The 12,193-nt window shown below is 44.8% G+C and overlaps 1 protein-coding gene across 1 annotated transcript; it reads right to left on the bottom strand.

The window, feature by feature from the left end:
- Positions 1-2,657: 2,657 nt before the first annotated feature.
- trpv1 (transient receptor potential cation channel, subfamily V, member 1) lies at positions 2,658-12,144 on the bottom strand. The gene is made up of 17 exons (XM_079282762.1): positions 12,111-12,144; positions 11,692-11,819; positions 10,308-10,538; positions 10,005-10,156; positions 9,761-9,913; positions 9,524-9,661; positions 6,637-6,947; positions 6,237-6,413; positions 6,005-6,160; positions 5,817-5,912; positions 5,638-5,708; positions 4,528-4,693; positions 4,376-4,442; positions 3,950-4,284; positions 3,736-3,857; positions 2,890-3,002; positions 2,658-2,785 (listed from the first exon to the last, which is right to left on the bottom strand). The coding sequence occupies exons 3-17, from the start codon at positions 10,514-10,516 to the stop codon at positions 2,709-2,711; spliced, it is 2,343 nt and encodes a 780-aa protein (XP_079138888.1). The 5' UTR covers positions 10,517-10,538; positions 11,692-11,819; positions 12,111-12,144; the 3' UTR covers positions 2,658-2,708.
- Between the last annotated feature and the right edge of the window lie 49 nt (positions 12,145-12,193).

Here is a 12,193-nt window from a genome sequence, read left to right as displayed (position 1 = left end):
TATGTTAAAGAGGGTAAATTAATATATTTAATGAAGAGCAGTAGAGTAGGTTGTTTTTTTTTGGTTCTTTTTATGAATCTTGCAAGTGATCAATTGCTACTTTTATTTTGTTAATGAGTGCTTTTACCTGGCACTTTAGGGAACTTTTTCATGTGCGTGTGTATACACATCTGTACTGTGTGTGTGTCATTCCCTCCTTCCTCTATCTGTGTGCCTGGATCCAAACAGATCCTGTGTTATTCCTACTTCAGATCTATCCGTAACGTTTTCTTATGCATGTAAGAAAGAGGAACAGCAGATAGATCCCAACAACATCTACTGATGGATGGGTTTTTTGTTTTTTTTACAGGGTCATGTCAGGAATTTTTGGCTCAGACTAGTTTTTGGATTTTCATTTTGGTGTTAACTCTCCAACCTCGTAGTAACTTCAAGATTAAACACAGTCATTGGGGACAGAAGAGAGTAATAATCGTATCTCAGTGCAAAGCCACCAGACACTGGAGACTAGAGTACTGTTAGAAAAGCTTGCGGTATGCACATGGTTTTATTCTTTTGAAATGTAATTATTTATTTGTATCATAGGACTATTCAAGAGTGATTCCTCTCTGTCAGTTTAGGGAGCATGTAATCAGGTTGTTTTGTACATAGTCATGATCCAGCAGGGAGCAAGTCTGTTGTAAAGGCGATGATGCTCTGTCCTGCTGAAAATGCTGCAATGAATTCAGGTGTTTTAAAACAAACAAACCTTTTTGTCAGTGCCAGGAAGGTTTGGCAAAAAGCTTGTGAAATGATTAGTGCAGAAGAAGTCACGGAAGATCAACTCTCAGACTTTAAAATGGCCAAAGTCATGTTCACGAGGACACACTGTTATGAAGATGTGCCATTTCCTGTTTGTTTCCTTTTCCGATCGTTTCTTTTGTAACCATGACAAATGTATTACTTGAATGTTGAGGTGGGAAAGGTGGGTTTACGAGGACAAAACTCCGGGGTCGAAGAAATGACGACGAATGGAACAACGAGCCTCGACAAGAGTTTTGATCCGAACAGCAGGAACCTAAGTTATGTGTAGTTGTATTCTGTTGTGAAGTCTGCTTGAAAAGACCAAATTGATCACTTGCAAGATCACTTGGAGGTAAACAAAACTGACTTTTAAGTTTAAAGTGAAACAGCAAATGCATTGTTTATTTTATTGTACACTGGCTTACCTACTCGTAACTTTAAACGTTCACGATTGTGTGTGTGTGTGTGTGTGTGAGTGTTGCCTGCTGAAGTGGGTAGATTTAACAGAGAGAGAGAGAGAGAGAGAGGCGTGTAAACACAATGGCGCTCATGTTTTGTTCACCTAACTCCCTAACAGCCCTTAAAAAGCCTTAAGTGTTTAGTCCTTGGACTTCCCTTGAAAAAGAGCATGGTTTTAATGAAAACCCCAAATAAGGAGAAAGCGGATGGTGAGTAGACGCAGAAACAGCAATTATTATTATTATTTTGGTTTCTCTTTATGTTATTTTATTGAGGTTTTGTTGAATAGACAGAGCAATTCCTTAGGGATTCTTTACAATGGAAAGCAAGAAAAGGAGTAATATTTTGTAATTATATATTTTAGCAATGTGTAGTTACTGAGCTTTAACTTCTCCCCCCCCGTTTCAAAGCTTCAGTTTGCAGTTGTGACTATTTATAATACTTGATTTGCTTGTTATTTAATTTTCATTTCCTTCTTTGTTTCTTGTACTATTGCTGTGAAATGGAAGGAGGTCCACAAGCCTTTCTTTTGTGTCATTCTGTACGACAGATAAGAGGCAAGAGCGTGAGAGTTGTGCTACTCTTTTTGTAATATTGTAATAATAAAATAAAGTTCTAATTTATGCTTTGAACTGAGTCTGACCCGTTTGTGTGGATTATCTGCAACACTGATTTAAACTGACGCCGACTACAGATGTGCTCTTTTTCCTCCTGCCCCCTTCATTCTGCACGAGCTCATGCTGTCTGACAGTTCGGGTAGGTTGCTATTCACAGATTTGTGTCTTGCATAATCAGCCTTACAGCGGTCCAAAAGGCCCGCCTTAAACCGCATGTCATTTGTAACCGAGACAGCTGGTGCTGAAGGTGGCGATTGTTGCACCAATTGCGGTGCTTTCATGCCATTTATCAGAGCCTGCCTCTGCCAAATGGAAAAGGGAAGTAGGGTAGACAAAGCAAGCTGTGAAATCCACAGGACTATCTGGCTGCAGTAGATTTAGCTTGTCTGGCTGTGATGAAAATGGGACTTGTATAAAGGGCACGCGGCGGGAGGGCAGGATCAGCACCTTCGTAATCAGTATTACTCCATGAAGGATTTTGAGAGATGTCAGAGGTGGCAGGCAGGCTCTGGCCTTTGTGCGGAGAGGACGTGCATCCTGTTCATGTGGTGGGAGAAGCGGCATGTGCAGAGAAGCCTTTGGATTACATGTCTAATGTGTTGCAAATGTTCGACATTTAGCAATTCAGCTGCTCTTGATGCAGATTTTTTGAGAAGGTTTTGTCAGTCAGAGGAACAAAGATATTGCCTCAAAGAAAATTTCAATACAAAATGTAAAATAAAGCCGTCAGGGAGTATCCGTCAGTCACAAAGGCAGGTCAAACATTTGACTGACATTTCTTGGGGAACTGAATGTCTTTAGGTCTGAATGCGCCGATGCTCGGGTCAGCCAGGCCGCGCGGACAGAGTCTCTTCAGACCGGTGAGCTGTTCAGAGGACTCATCTCTGTGGACTGAGCTGTCAGCATCCGCCAGCTCCTCCAGCGCCTCCCTGTGGACGAAGGAGGAAATGTTACACGGTGTGGACTACTTTGCTCTCACCGAGGGAAAAAAACATAATTAAATCGAAGAACGTTTGGGTTCATGATTCCGCACCTTTGATCGGCGGGCTGTCTGAGGCAGGGTGTTGGGCGCGATCACAGCACCCGGGATCCTCATTGATTTTGCCCAGGTTGATGTTCCATTTGTTCCAGTTGACTTCCACCACTCTGAGACGACAAGAGGACACATGCTCCAATTACTGTCTGCGGGCTGATGCATCAATCAGCTGCCAGAGAAGGCAAATTAGTGAAGAACACAGTGTGCTGCGCGTCAATCGATCCCCCTCGCACAGCTGCATCTATTGTTATATCTTCAAGCCTAAACCTTTATTATTATGTGTGTATACTGTGGCCTTTAATTACCCGTCAGCTAACATGGTGCACATTGCACCCAGCAGATTGCACATGCTGGCTTCACTTTATATTTGCCCACAGACCCAGAAACCAACTAGTTCCTCTATGCTTGAAGTTAGCATTGAGCATGCACACATTGTCACTGTGAATATGTAGATTGTGCAATGTTTACAGTTTTCAGCATCTTAGCTTAGCATGTTAGCATTGGCTAATTGGCACTGAAAACTGTGCAGCTGAGGCTGATGGGAATGCCATTAGTTTTGCAGGTATTATGTTATAAACCAAAGTGATGGGCAAAACAAAAACTTTGATGGATCGAGTTATTACAATTCATCCAGTGTTTTAGCGGTGCATGTTACCAAAATATAATCACATTACCACAAAGTTATTGCAACACAGCGATAGCAACTTTGGTTCCTAATCTGTGATTGAGCAAGGAGGTCTGTGCGTGTCATGTCATCCAGGTGGTTCACATGCAGCTTCTGATGGAGCCCCTCGAAACGCACCAGTCGCTGATTGTACTGTCGCTGAACTGAAAGAAGCCAACCTGAAACACCGGCGAAGGTCATCTCCAAGAGCCGTGCGAAGGTTCATCTCCACCCCGCAGCGGAACCTCTTCCTCAGACAGCAAGACAGCCTTCTCTCCATTTCCAAGATCGTGATAGCCCTCTGAAAACGGTCACAGCACGCCATCAGACCACATCTGCTGTGAACAGACACATTCCCCTCGACCACCACGGAGCCCCCGCTGGACGCCTCACCTGTAGCTTCCAGATGCTGGCGCTCTCCAACGTGGTCTTCTCCACGGTGCGGTTCATGAGGGCGATGAGCATGTTGAGCAGCAGGATGTAGGTAAGGACGATGTAGCCGATGAGGAGCAGGTAGAAGACCTCTGTGTTCTCGTGGTTTTGGGTGAACTCCATGTCGCCCATGCCGATGGTGAACTTGAAGAGCTGCATTATGGTGTAGGGGATGTTTGTGAAGGAGGGTTTGACACACTCCTCACCAGCATCGATGGGACCAAAGAGACGCCCCTTCGGCGTCGGGATTACAGTGGTGTTGTTCACTTTAGGCTCGATGAGCAGGGTGACCACCGCTGTGTCGGGACATAGGAAACAGATTACATACAGTGCGTCCTCCATTCATGGCATGTTGGATCCTAAATGAGGTCACTGCCTAAACACTACCTGCTGAGAATCCAATGAGGAAGACGATGTAGACGAGAAGGAAGCGCAGGATGTCACTGAGGATCATCTACAAAGACGAAAAGAGACAAAGGGCGTCAGGAAATCGTTCAATGCGATGTTCACCTTGCTGCAGTGTGACCTGTGCGGACTACCTTCTGGATCATGATGCTGTAGATGCCCATGTGTCTGTCGCCCCTGGAGAAGTAGAGCATGTTCACCCAGCTGAGAGCAAGACACAGCACCAGGAAGGCGAGGTACTGCCTCATCCCGAACAGATACAGCCCGGCCGAGACCAGGAAGAGGATGCCCTGCACAAAACTACCAACGGCAGAGAAGCCACTGTGAACCTGCAGCTTTGTGATTCAATGCAAATGTCTCCTGTATAATCCATCCCAGATCATCCAAAACTGTTACACGTCACCAGTCTGTGCCATGCAAGAAATCCCACGAGTTATTTGGTGATTACGCATGGAGTACTTTAAATTATACAGTGCCTATAAAAACGTATTCACACCCCTGTGGATGTTTAATGTTTTATTTTTACATCATATTTTTTGGAAGTATTCACCCCCTTTAATAGGACACACTTAAAAGGTGCAGTAAGCAAATCGAATCCAATACATTTCCTCGCGGTACGCTATTTGTACATTTAAAAAATCCGGGGTTCATGCACAGCCCCTGCTCTGTAAATGGGAACAACAGGGCACAACGCTGTTGCAGCCAATCAGCGACAGGGGACAGGCCACGGATGTGTAAAGAGAAGGGGAGGGGGAGTGAGTGTTGAGTTCATGTGTCTAACAGTCTTTCTCCAGAATCGCTGACTCCTCCTTTAAATGGTCACTGGTGCAGCCAGGTGGTTTTAGAAGCCACATAGTTCGTTAAATGGAGATCATATGTGTGTAGTCAACGGGTTTCAGTTGACTGTAGAATAATTAGTATGTGGAAGGACACTGTTGGTGTGTCAGTATTGTGGCGAAACCCACATTGTTAAGACAAAGCTAAGAGTGACTGACAAGCACCACAACAGACATTGCATGGGTATATAGTTAAAGAAACAATAACTATGTACCCATGCAAATGCTGCGTCTGTTACTATCACTAACCACTATGGTAGAAATGGTGCCATCTATCAACTGGAAGATGCTGCCAGTCGAGGATGATTCAAAGTCTAATTTTCTCCTTTTTTTCGGTGAAAAACACAGAACTTCACTCGGTACCTAAATTTCAAACCACGCCTGGGAGATAAGCTTTACTATACTTACAAAAGAATATCATAATATCCATCAATCAGCAACGTCTGCAGCTTCGGCCGTTTCTTCTTCAACTCTAAGCTCTAGGAATTTAAATAAGGTTTTTTTGATTAATCACATTAGTGGAACACAGCTGCCACAACCTGGTGAAATGAGCCACTGGATACTTTTATTTATTTACACAAACATACCCCGATGAGAAAGAAATAGCAGTTTGCCAGCGCTATCACTAGCTGGCCTGAAACATACAGGTAACCCTTTATGGTGTGTTTGAGGGGATACGGCAGCTGTGGGACACAGAAGAAAGAAAAAGCAACATCAGCACAGGTCTGTGTGGGATGGCTACACAGATCAATCACACAGTTTGCAGCCAGCTCACCTTTCCAGATTTCTTATTGTAGGCGACAAGAGTGAAGATGATCAGGTACAGGAGGTAGACCAGGAAGTTGAGAAAAAACATCCGACCTGCAAACTTCTTCCACTTCTCCTCCAGCAGGTGGGTCAGAGGCTCCATCTGGAGCATCTCGTGGCGGTTCTGAGGAGAGACAGATGCTTGAGGACGGAATAACGACAGCAGCTGCCCCGACCGGGCTCGTAATGCTGGGACTCACGGGAATGTCACTGCCGTAGACCAGGATCTCCATGACGGAGTTGTCCTCCGACGAGTCCACCGAGGCCAGGTCGTAAAGGGAGCTGTGGACGGGGCCGTAAACCCACTCGGTGAACTTACGGGATAGATGCTTAGTGGGACTCTCGTGGAATTCCCGTTTCAGGATGTGTGTAAAAATCTGCAGACAAACGAAAGAAAATTTAGAGCAAAATCATGTCTGAGACTGTTCAATCACATCAATCCAAGTAGTACAACAGTGAGACTGGAATTGTAGACTTGTCTGTGACCCCAATCCAGAAGCTCCCAGCCAAAACACTACTAATTGGGTTGTCAGAGGAGCTGGGGGCCGATAGTACATTTATATTCTACTGTGTCTGAAGTGACTGCCGTATAGTGGTTACCCCGATCTTGCCCGTCTTGGCAGCCATTTTGAGAGGCGTCAGCCCCTTGTGGTTCTCGATGTCCTCCAGCTTCAGCTTTGGGTGCAGTTGGGCGGTGGTCTTGAGGATGCGGTCGTACATTTGGGAAATGAACTCTGTGTTGTCCTTCTCCTTATCCTTGGAGTTGGCAGCCACCATCACCAGGGCGTGCAGCACCGTGTTGCCGTGAGAGTCCGTGGTCTTAGCGTCCGCTCGCTGGTACTCGTTCTCCATGAGGAAGTCCACCACGGTGGGCTGGTTGGTGCAGGCTGCCAGAGACAGAGGCAGCTCACCTGAGGACAACACAGAGAGACTCAACTAAGCAACAGCTTTTTATAAATACATACAACTGATTTAAATGCATCTCTGTCTGAATGTGTAACTTGCGTCTACATCTAATCCGGGGATTCCCAAAGTGTGGTGCGTGCACCCCTGGGGGTGCGCGAGCTGCCTCTAGGGGGTGCGCGAGAGGAAAAGTGTAATGGCGGTCTGATGGTGTAATAATATTACATATTAAAAAAAAATGTAATTTAAAAAGTGGGATTTTTCACAAAATAAAAACATGAATTATAAAAATTCCCTTTGTAAGATTTAAAATTAAAAACGTACAATTTAATAAATGCACTTGAGCTCCTTCCGGCAGTCTTGCCGCCTGCCGCCAGTCGTACACACTAGCGAGCCTAGCTTGTTCAGCTAACGTCAGCTAACCGCGAACTTCATTCATTCAGCAACATTAATTTAAATATGCTAAACTGGCTGAAATCGGGTAAACTGTCAGGTGGGACATCTGAAGCTATCAGTCGTAAAAGAGGAGAGGGACAGAGAGAGAGAGAGGAATCGGAGGCGAGGGGAACGGAGAGGTGCGTGGGGAGAGACCGGGAGAAGAAATCGAGCCAGAGTCAGAGGAAGATGAGACGGAGGAGACCGAAAAGGAGGAAGGGATAGCACAGACAAATCGGGAGCACATCGGCCCATCGCGGAGTCAATGTGAAAAAAGAGGAAACGAGAGTGAGCATCAGACTGGGAAAAAAAGAGGAAATATGATTAAAAGTATCTGTGTCTGGGCTTCACTTGGATTGGCAACGCAGATTCCCCAAAGCCACAGTGCGTGGTGTGCAGTGAGGTTCTGGCTAACAGTCTGAAGCTCTTATTTACGTCGCCACCTGAACACCAAGCATGCCAGTGCAAGTCAAAAGCCCCTTACATTGTTTATATCGAAATTGGAGGAGTTACAAAACAGCCAAAAACAACTGGAGTCTCATTCATGTGTTGGGTCTATAAATGACGCACTACGGGCTTCATATCTGGTTACAGAATAGCGAGAAAGGGGCTACCGCACACAATCGCCGAAGACGTGAGCTTGCCAGCTGCCAGAGAGATGGTGGAATGTATGATTGGGGAGAAAGAAGCAAAAAAGTTGGACATGATCCCGGTGTCCAACAACACTGTGTCACGCCGCATCGATGCTTTGTCCGAAGACATCCTGGCTACATTAGTCGCTCATTAATTGTAAATTAAATGTGATAATCTGCCTCTGAGCCTGTGCGTGTGTCCTCGCATCCGTATTGCTCTTTAAAAGTGACGCCTTGTGTCACTGAAAGTTATTGAAACTTTGTTGCAGTGTTTCAGGGCGTTTTCACACCCGTAGTTCGTTTGCTTTGTTCTGATTCAGGGATTAATATGATACAATGTTGCAGTTGCTCCTTTGTTCGGTTTGTGTTCACACTGCAACATTTAACAGCGGACTAAATCTTGTAAACAAATGCCACGCGCGGGCAAACTGTTCTCTCATTGGTCCGATTTTATTTTTAGGCTCTGTTGCTTTTTTTTTTTTATTAAGGGGGGGGGGGGTGCGCGAACCCGGTCGGGATGTAGAAGGGGGTGCGCGGCCTAAAAAGTTTGGGAACCGCTGATCTAATCCATCAAAGTACATCAGACTGATGCCAGACCGGCCCCCTCCTCTCATTTGCTGTTGTTTTTTTGCTTATTGATACTTCACTCGGATACAGTGCAAAGTTATGTATGCGAGTTTCACACGTAAGATTACATTCATCAGTTAAACGGAGAGAGTTTATGTTTTTGACATGTTCATGCAAGCATGATTTTGTGACTATAGTTTAGGGACTGTACAAACATGATTATGGCGGGTAGGGCGGCTGAACCCTAGGTTTTTAATGTCCCCCTGGACTTAAGGGGAAACAAACTGCAAAACCCTCCAACAAATAACTTAAATAATGAATACTGAGGTGGAAAACCTCCTTCAACAACAAATAACTCAAAGAGTTAAAGCATGAAGGATTCCAGACTGAATTAAGATTCACCCCAATTTAAACATTTCATATTTTAGTTAAATTTGAATTTCAACAAGACACACGCTAAAAGTTGAAATGCTAAATGTGACCCTGCCGATGCTAATTAAATACTGCTGTCCTGTCGTCCTTCTTTGATTTGAACGAACATTAAAGGTGTTAATTAAAGGAGCATTACTACAGCAACAAACAGCGAGTTGCATGCAAAGATATCGTGGAGCGTAACGCCCACTGTTAGCCATTTCAGTACTGTTGCTGTTGTCAGTGCCGTTAGCACCGTTAGCTTTTCACTGCTATGCTGAGAGCCGTGTGGAGTCAACAGATATGCTCTGAATTCCGTATTGAGCTCCTTTAAAGTCAAATTGAATAATTTAAAGGAAATTAAGAAAATGACCAACTTAGAAATAATAAAAAACGTATTGCTTTATGTTTCTCATTGTCACGAGATGCTGTAAAAAGACAAACAGCAAAAGCCCACTCAACAACAGAAGCAGTGAAATGTGAATCTTGACGATCTTTGTGTGAAGAAGCCTCTCCTCCCTGCAGCAGCATGGACTCACCAAAGTAGAAGTTGGGGCCATCGTGTGGCTGGAAGAATGCCCCGTAGGCTTTGGCATAGACGTCCGCTCCTTTACTGACCAGCAGCTTCACATAGGAAATACTTCTCCTCTCAATGGCAATGTGGAGAGCTGTCTGGCCTGCCAGAGTCACACATAAACCACAGTCCATATTCAAAGAACTCTGATAATGTCGCAAAAGTGTATTCTCTCAGCAATTGTGCTTCGTACACAGTTTACCTTTGTAGTAGCTGTTGGTGTAGGCTGCATTCACAAACTCCTTAAGGTCGCCCGTCTTCTCTGAAATGTCGATTAAGAGCTCCACCGTCTCGTTCTTGCCGTCCTTAAGGTGCAGCAGAGCCTTCATCAGGGCGGTTTTACCATAGGACTGATCTACGGGTGTAACCACACATTCAGGAGATAACACACAAGTCTACGGCTCACTGTTTGGCGCATCTGTTGCATTACGGGCTCTCACACTCACACAGGGAGTCGGAGAGCTTCTTCATGTTCTGCCGCAGGTACTGATGCAGGTTGTCCAGCTTTCCGACATCCCCGCTGGCCACCGCTTCAAACAACCTTTCGATGGTCAACGTCTTGCTGTCTCTCTTGTTCTGCTCCTCGCCTCGAATCTCTCTAAAGACAAAAATAATTTCACAGAAGAGGTCAAGCCGCCTCACACTCCACATTAATCCACAGCGTGGGGCTTGATAATGCACAGCCCTCATGGTATAATGAGCATCAAAGAAAGCCTGAGATCACATTACGTTTGCATGGTGAGGCTCACTTATCAAAGTTGAGATTGAATCTGATTTGAGGCATGGTCGCCTCCATTTCCTCATGGTAATCAGTGTCCATGGGGGCCTTGGGCGACTTCTGGCCCAGACCCAGGGCAGACGCTACACCGCCCTTCCTCGCCGCTTTCTGCCGCGCTTTCTCTTCCTCCGTCCGGTCGTCTGCCTCCAGAGAGAAGCCAAACATCTCCGACTTCTCCATCTTGGCCTCTTGCTCCTGCAGTCTGCATGGACGCACAGAAACAAGAGCGCGTCATTCAGACAACAACCAACAGATCCAGTGAAGTGAATTTGGTTACTAGAGGTAGACATGTGGAGAAGTAGGAAACTTTACTTCCTGTAGACCAGTGGTTTCCAATTTGAGGGTTAGGAGCCATCCAAGCGAGGTAAGGCAAAAACAAAAAAGACAAATTTCTACGACGTGAAATGTTTTTCTCTTCGGCTGAACGGCACACAACTGTGTCAATGGGTCACACATCCTCTTTGCTTTGTTCTAGTGGGCCACAAGTGAGTTGCGTTGGTGCTTTAACATGAGTTACTATGTGTTTGTATCAGCTGGGTCTGAGACATCTCTGCCACATGGGGATCACCTCACAGACATATTTCCAGACATGTGACATGTGACATGTGATGTTTCAGCCCCAGTGACTAACAAGGAGTGTATTTCGAAAAAGATTTCCATGGCAGCTCTGCACGCAGAACTTGATCCGGTCGCCACTTCTTTGCAGAATAATCAAATCACAAGCAGAAAGGTTTACACAGACACAGAATGTGAATGACATGAAAAGATTCCTGCGGCGTTCAGCTGATCACAATAAAAAGACGTATGCTATTTTGATCTAAAGAATCATGTTGAGGACAATGGGAACCTAATCTCTGGTGGCTTCTTGTTCCCCTTTTCAGTCACGGAATGGGGAATAAGTGACTCAAACCCCCGTAAGACACTGTGATCATAAGATTCAGAGGGATGTGCAGCGCAGCAAGAAACAAAGGATGGACAAATGCAGAAGTATGTACTGCATGCTCATGTCCAATGAAACACAAATGTATCTTTTAACAATTATTTAGTAGCACATCTGAATGAATTAAACATGTGTTGTCATTGACAGAACTGTATTTCATAACCTCTTTGTTGTTCAGTTGTGTGTGCCGAAGCAGCTTCTTCCACGCCATGCTACAGATACAATATCAGTACAATTATCAACAAATATCAATACACACAATCGATGAAACCACTACCATCATTTCCCACATCCTTATTAAATATCATAAAACACCCAGAAAAAACAAGCATGTTTGTCAATGTCCTTCAGGACCAGAAGCAATCGAATGATTCAAACCTGGTAAACAAAACCATGAACACATCAGCTGACTCACCACAAGTAAGTCTTCCTGCTCCAGATTGTCTTCTTCTTTAAAAATGTGATCAAAACAAAACAACAGTCGGCTGCACACAATGGCGAGTCCTTCAGAGGTGAGGCTCTCTGTCCTCAGATGCTCATCTACTGGACAGGCGGTGAGAGACAATAGGAAGAAGCACACTGGGAGATAAAGTGACACACCCAAGAGAATATCAGAGCACATTACGGGAAGCCTGAGTGCTTAAAAGGATGTATTGACCATCTCTGCGCACGCTAAGACAGCAAAAGAAATACCACAAAGTACCAGTATGTTAACCAGACACTGAACACGTTTCATGATCGACAAATCAGAGCACTTCAACTTTGTCACAAGTCGTTCAGAGAGGACCTTTTCTATTTAGCGTAGAGGTAATGAAGACAAATTAATTAACTTACCCTTCTGAATTGCTGCTTTTCTTTCTCAGGTTTGTGTATGATATTTGTGAAGCGGCTTTTGTTTCAGTCCTCTAGTTTCACTT

The sequence above is a fragment of the Melanostigma gelatinosum genome (assembly GCF_949748355.1).
Source record: "Melanostigma gelatinosum genome assembly, chromosome: 14".
Taxonomy (NCBI): Eukaryota; Metazoa; Chordata; class Actinopteri; order Perciformes; family Zoarcidae; genus Melanostigma; species Melanostigma gelatinosum.
Note: the sequence above shows the minus strand (reverse complement) of the source record. Positions and strands in the feature narration are given on the sequence as shown.

Excerpts from the sequence above, each read along its gene's own strand:
- trpv1 (XM_079282762.1), bottom strand. The coding sequence starts at position 10,516 with ATGGAGAAGTCGGAGATGTTTGGCTTCTCTCTGGAGGCAGACGACCGG. Across the intron at positions 10,157-10,307 it reads TTCAATCTCAACTTTGATAA|AGAGATTCGAGGCGAGGAGC; the intron begins GTGAGCCTCACC and ends TTTTGTCTTTAG. Across the intron at positions 4,443-4,527 it reads ACAGCATCATGATCCAGAAG|ATGATCCTCAGTGACATCCT; the intron begins GTAGTCCGCACA and ends TCGTCTTTGTAG.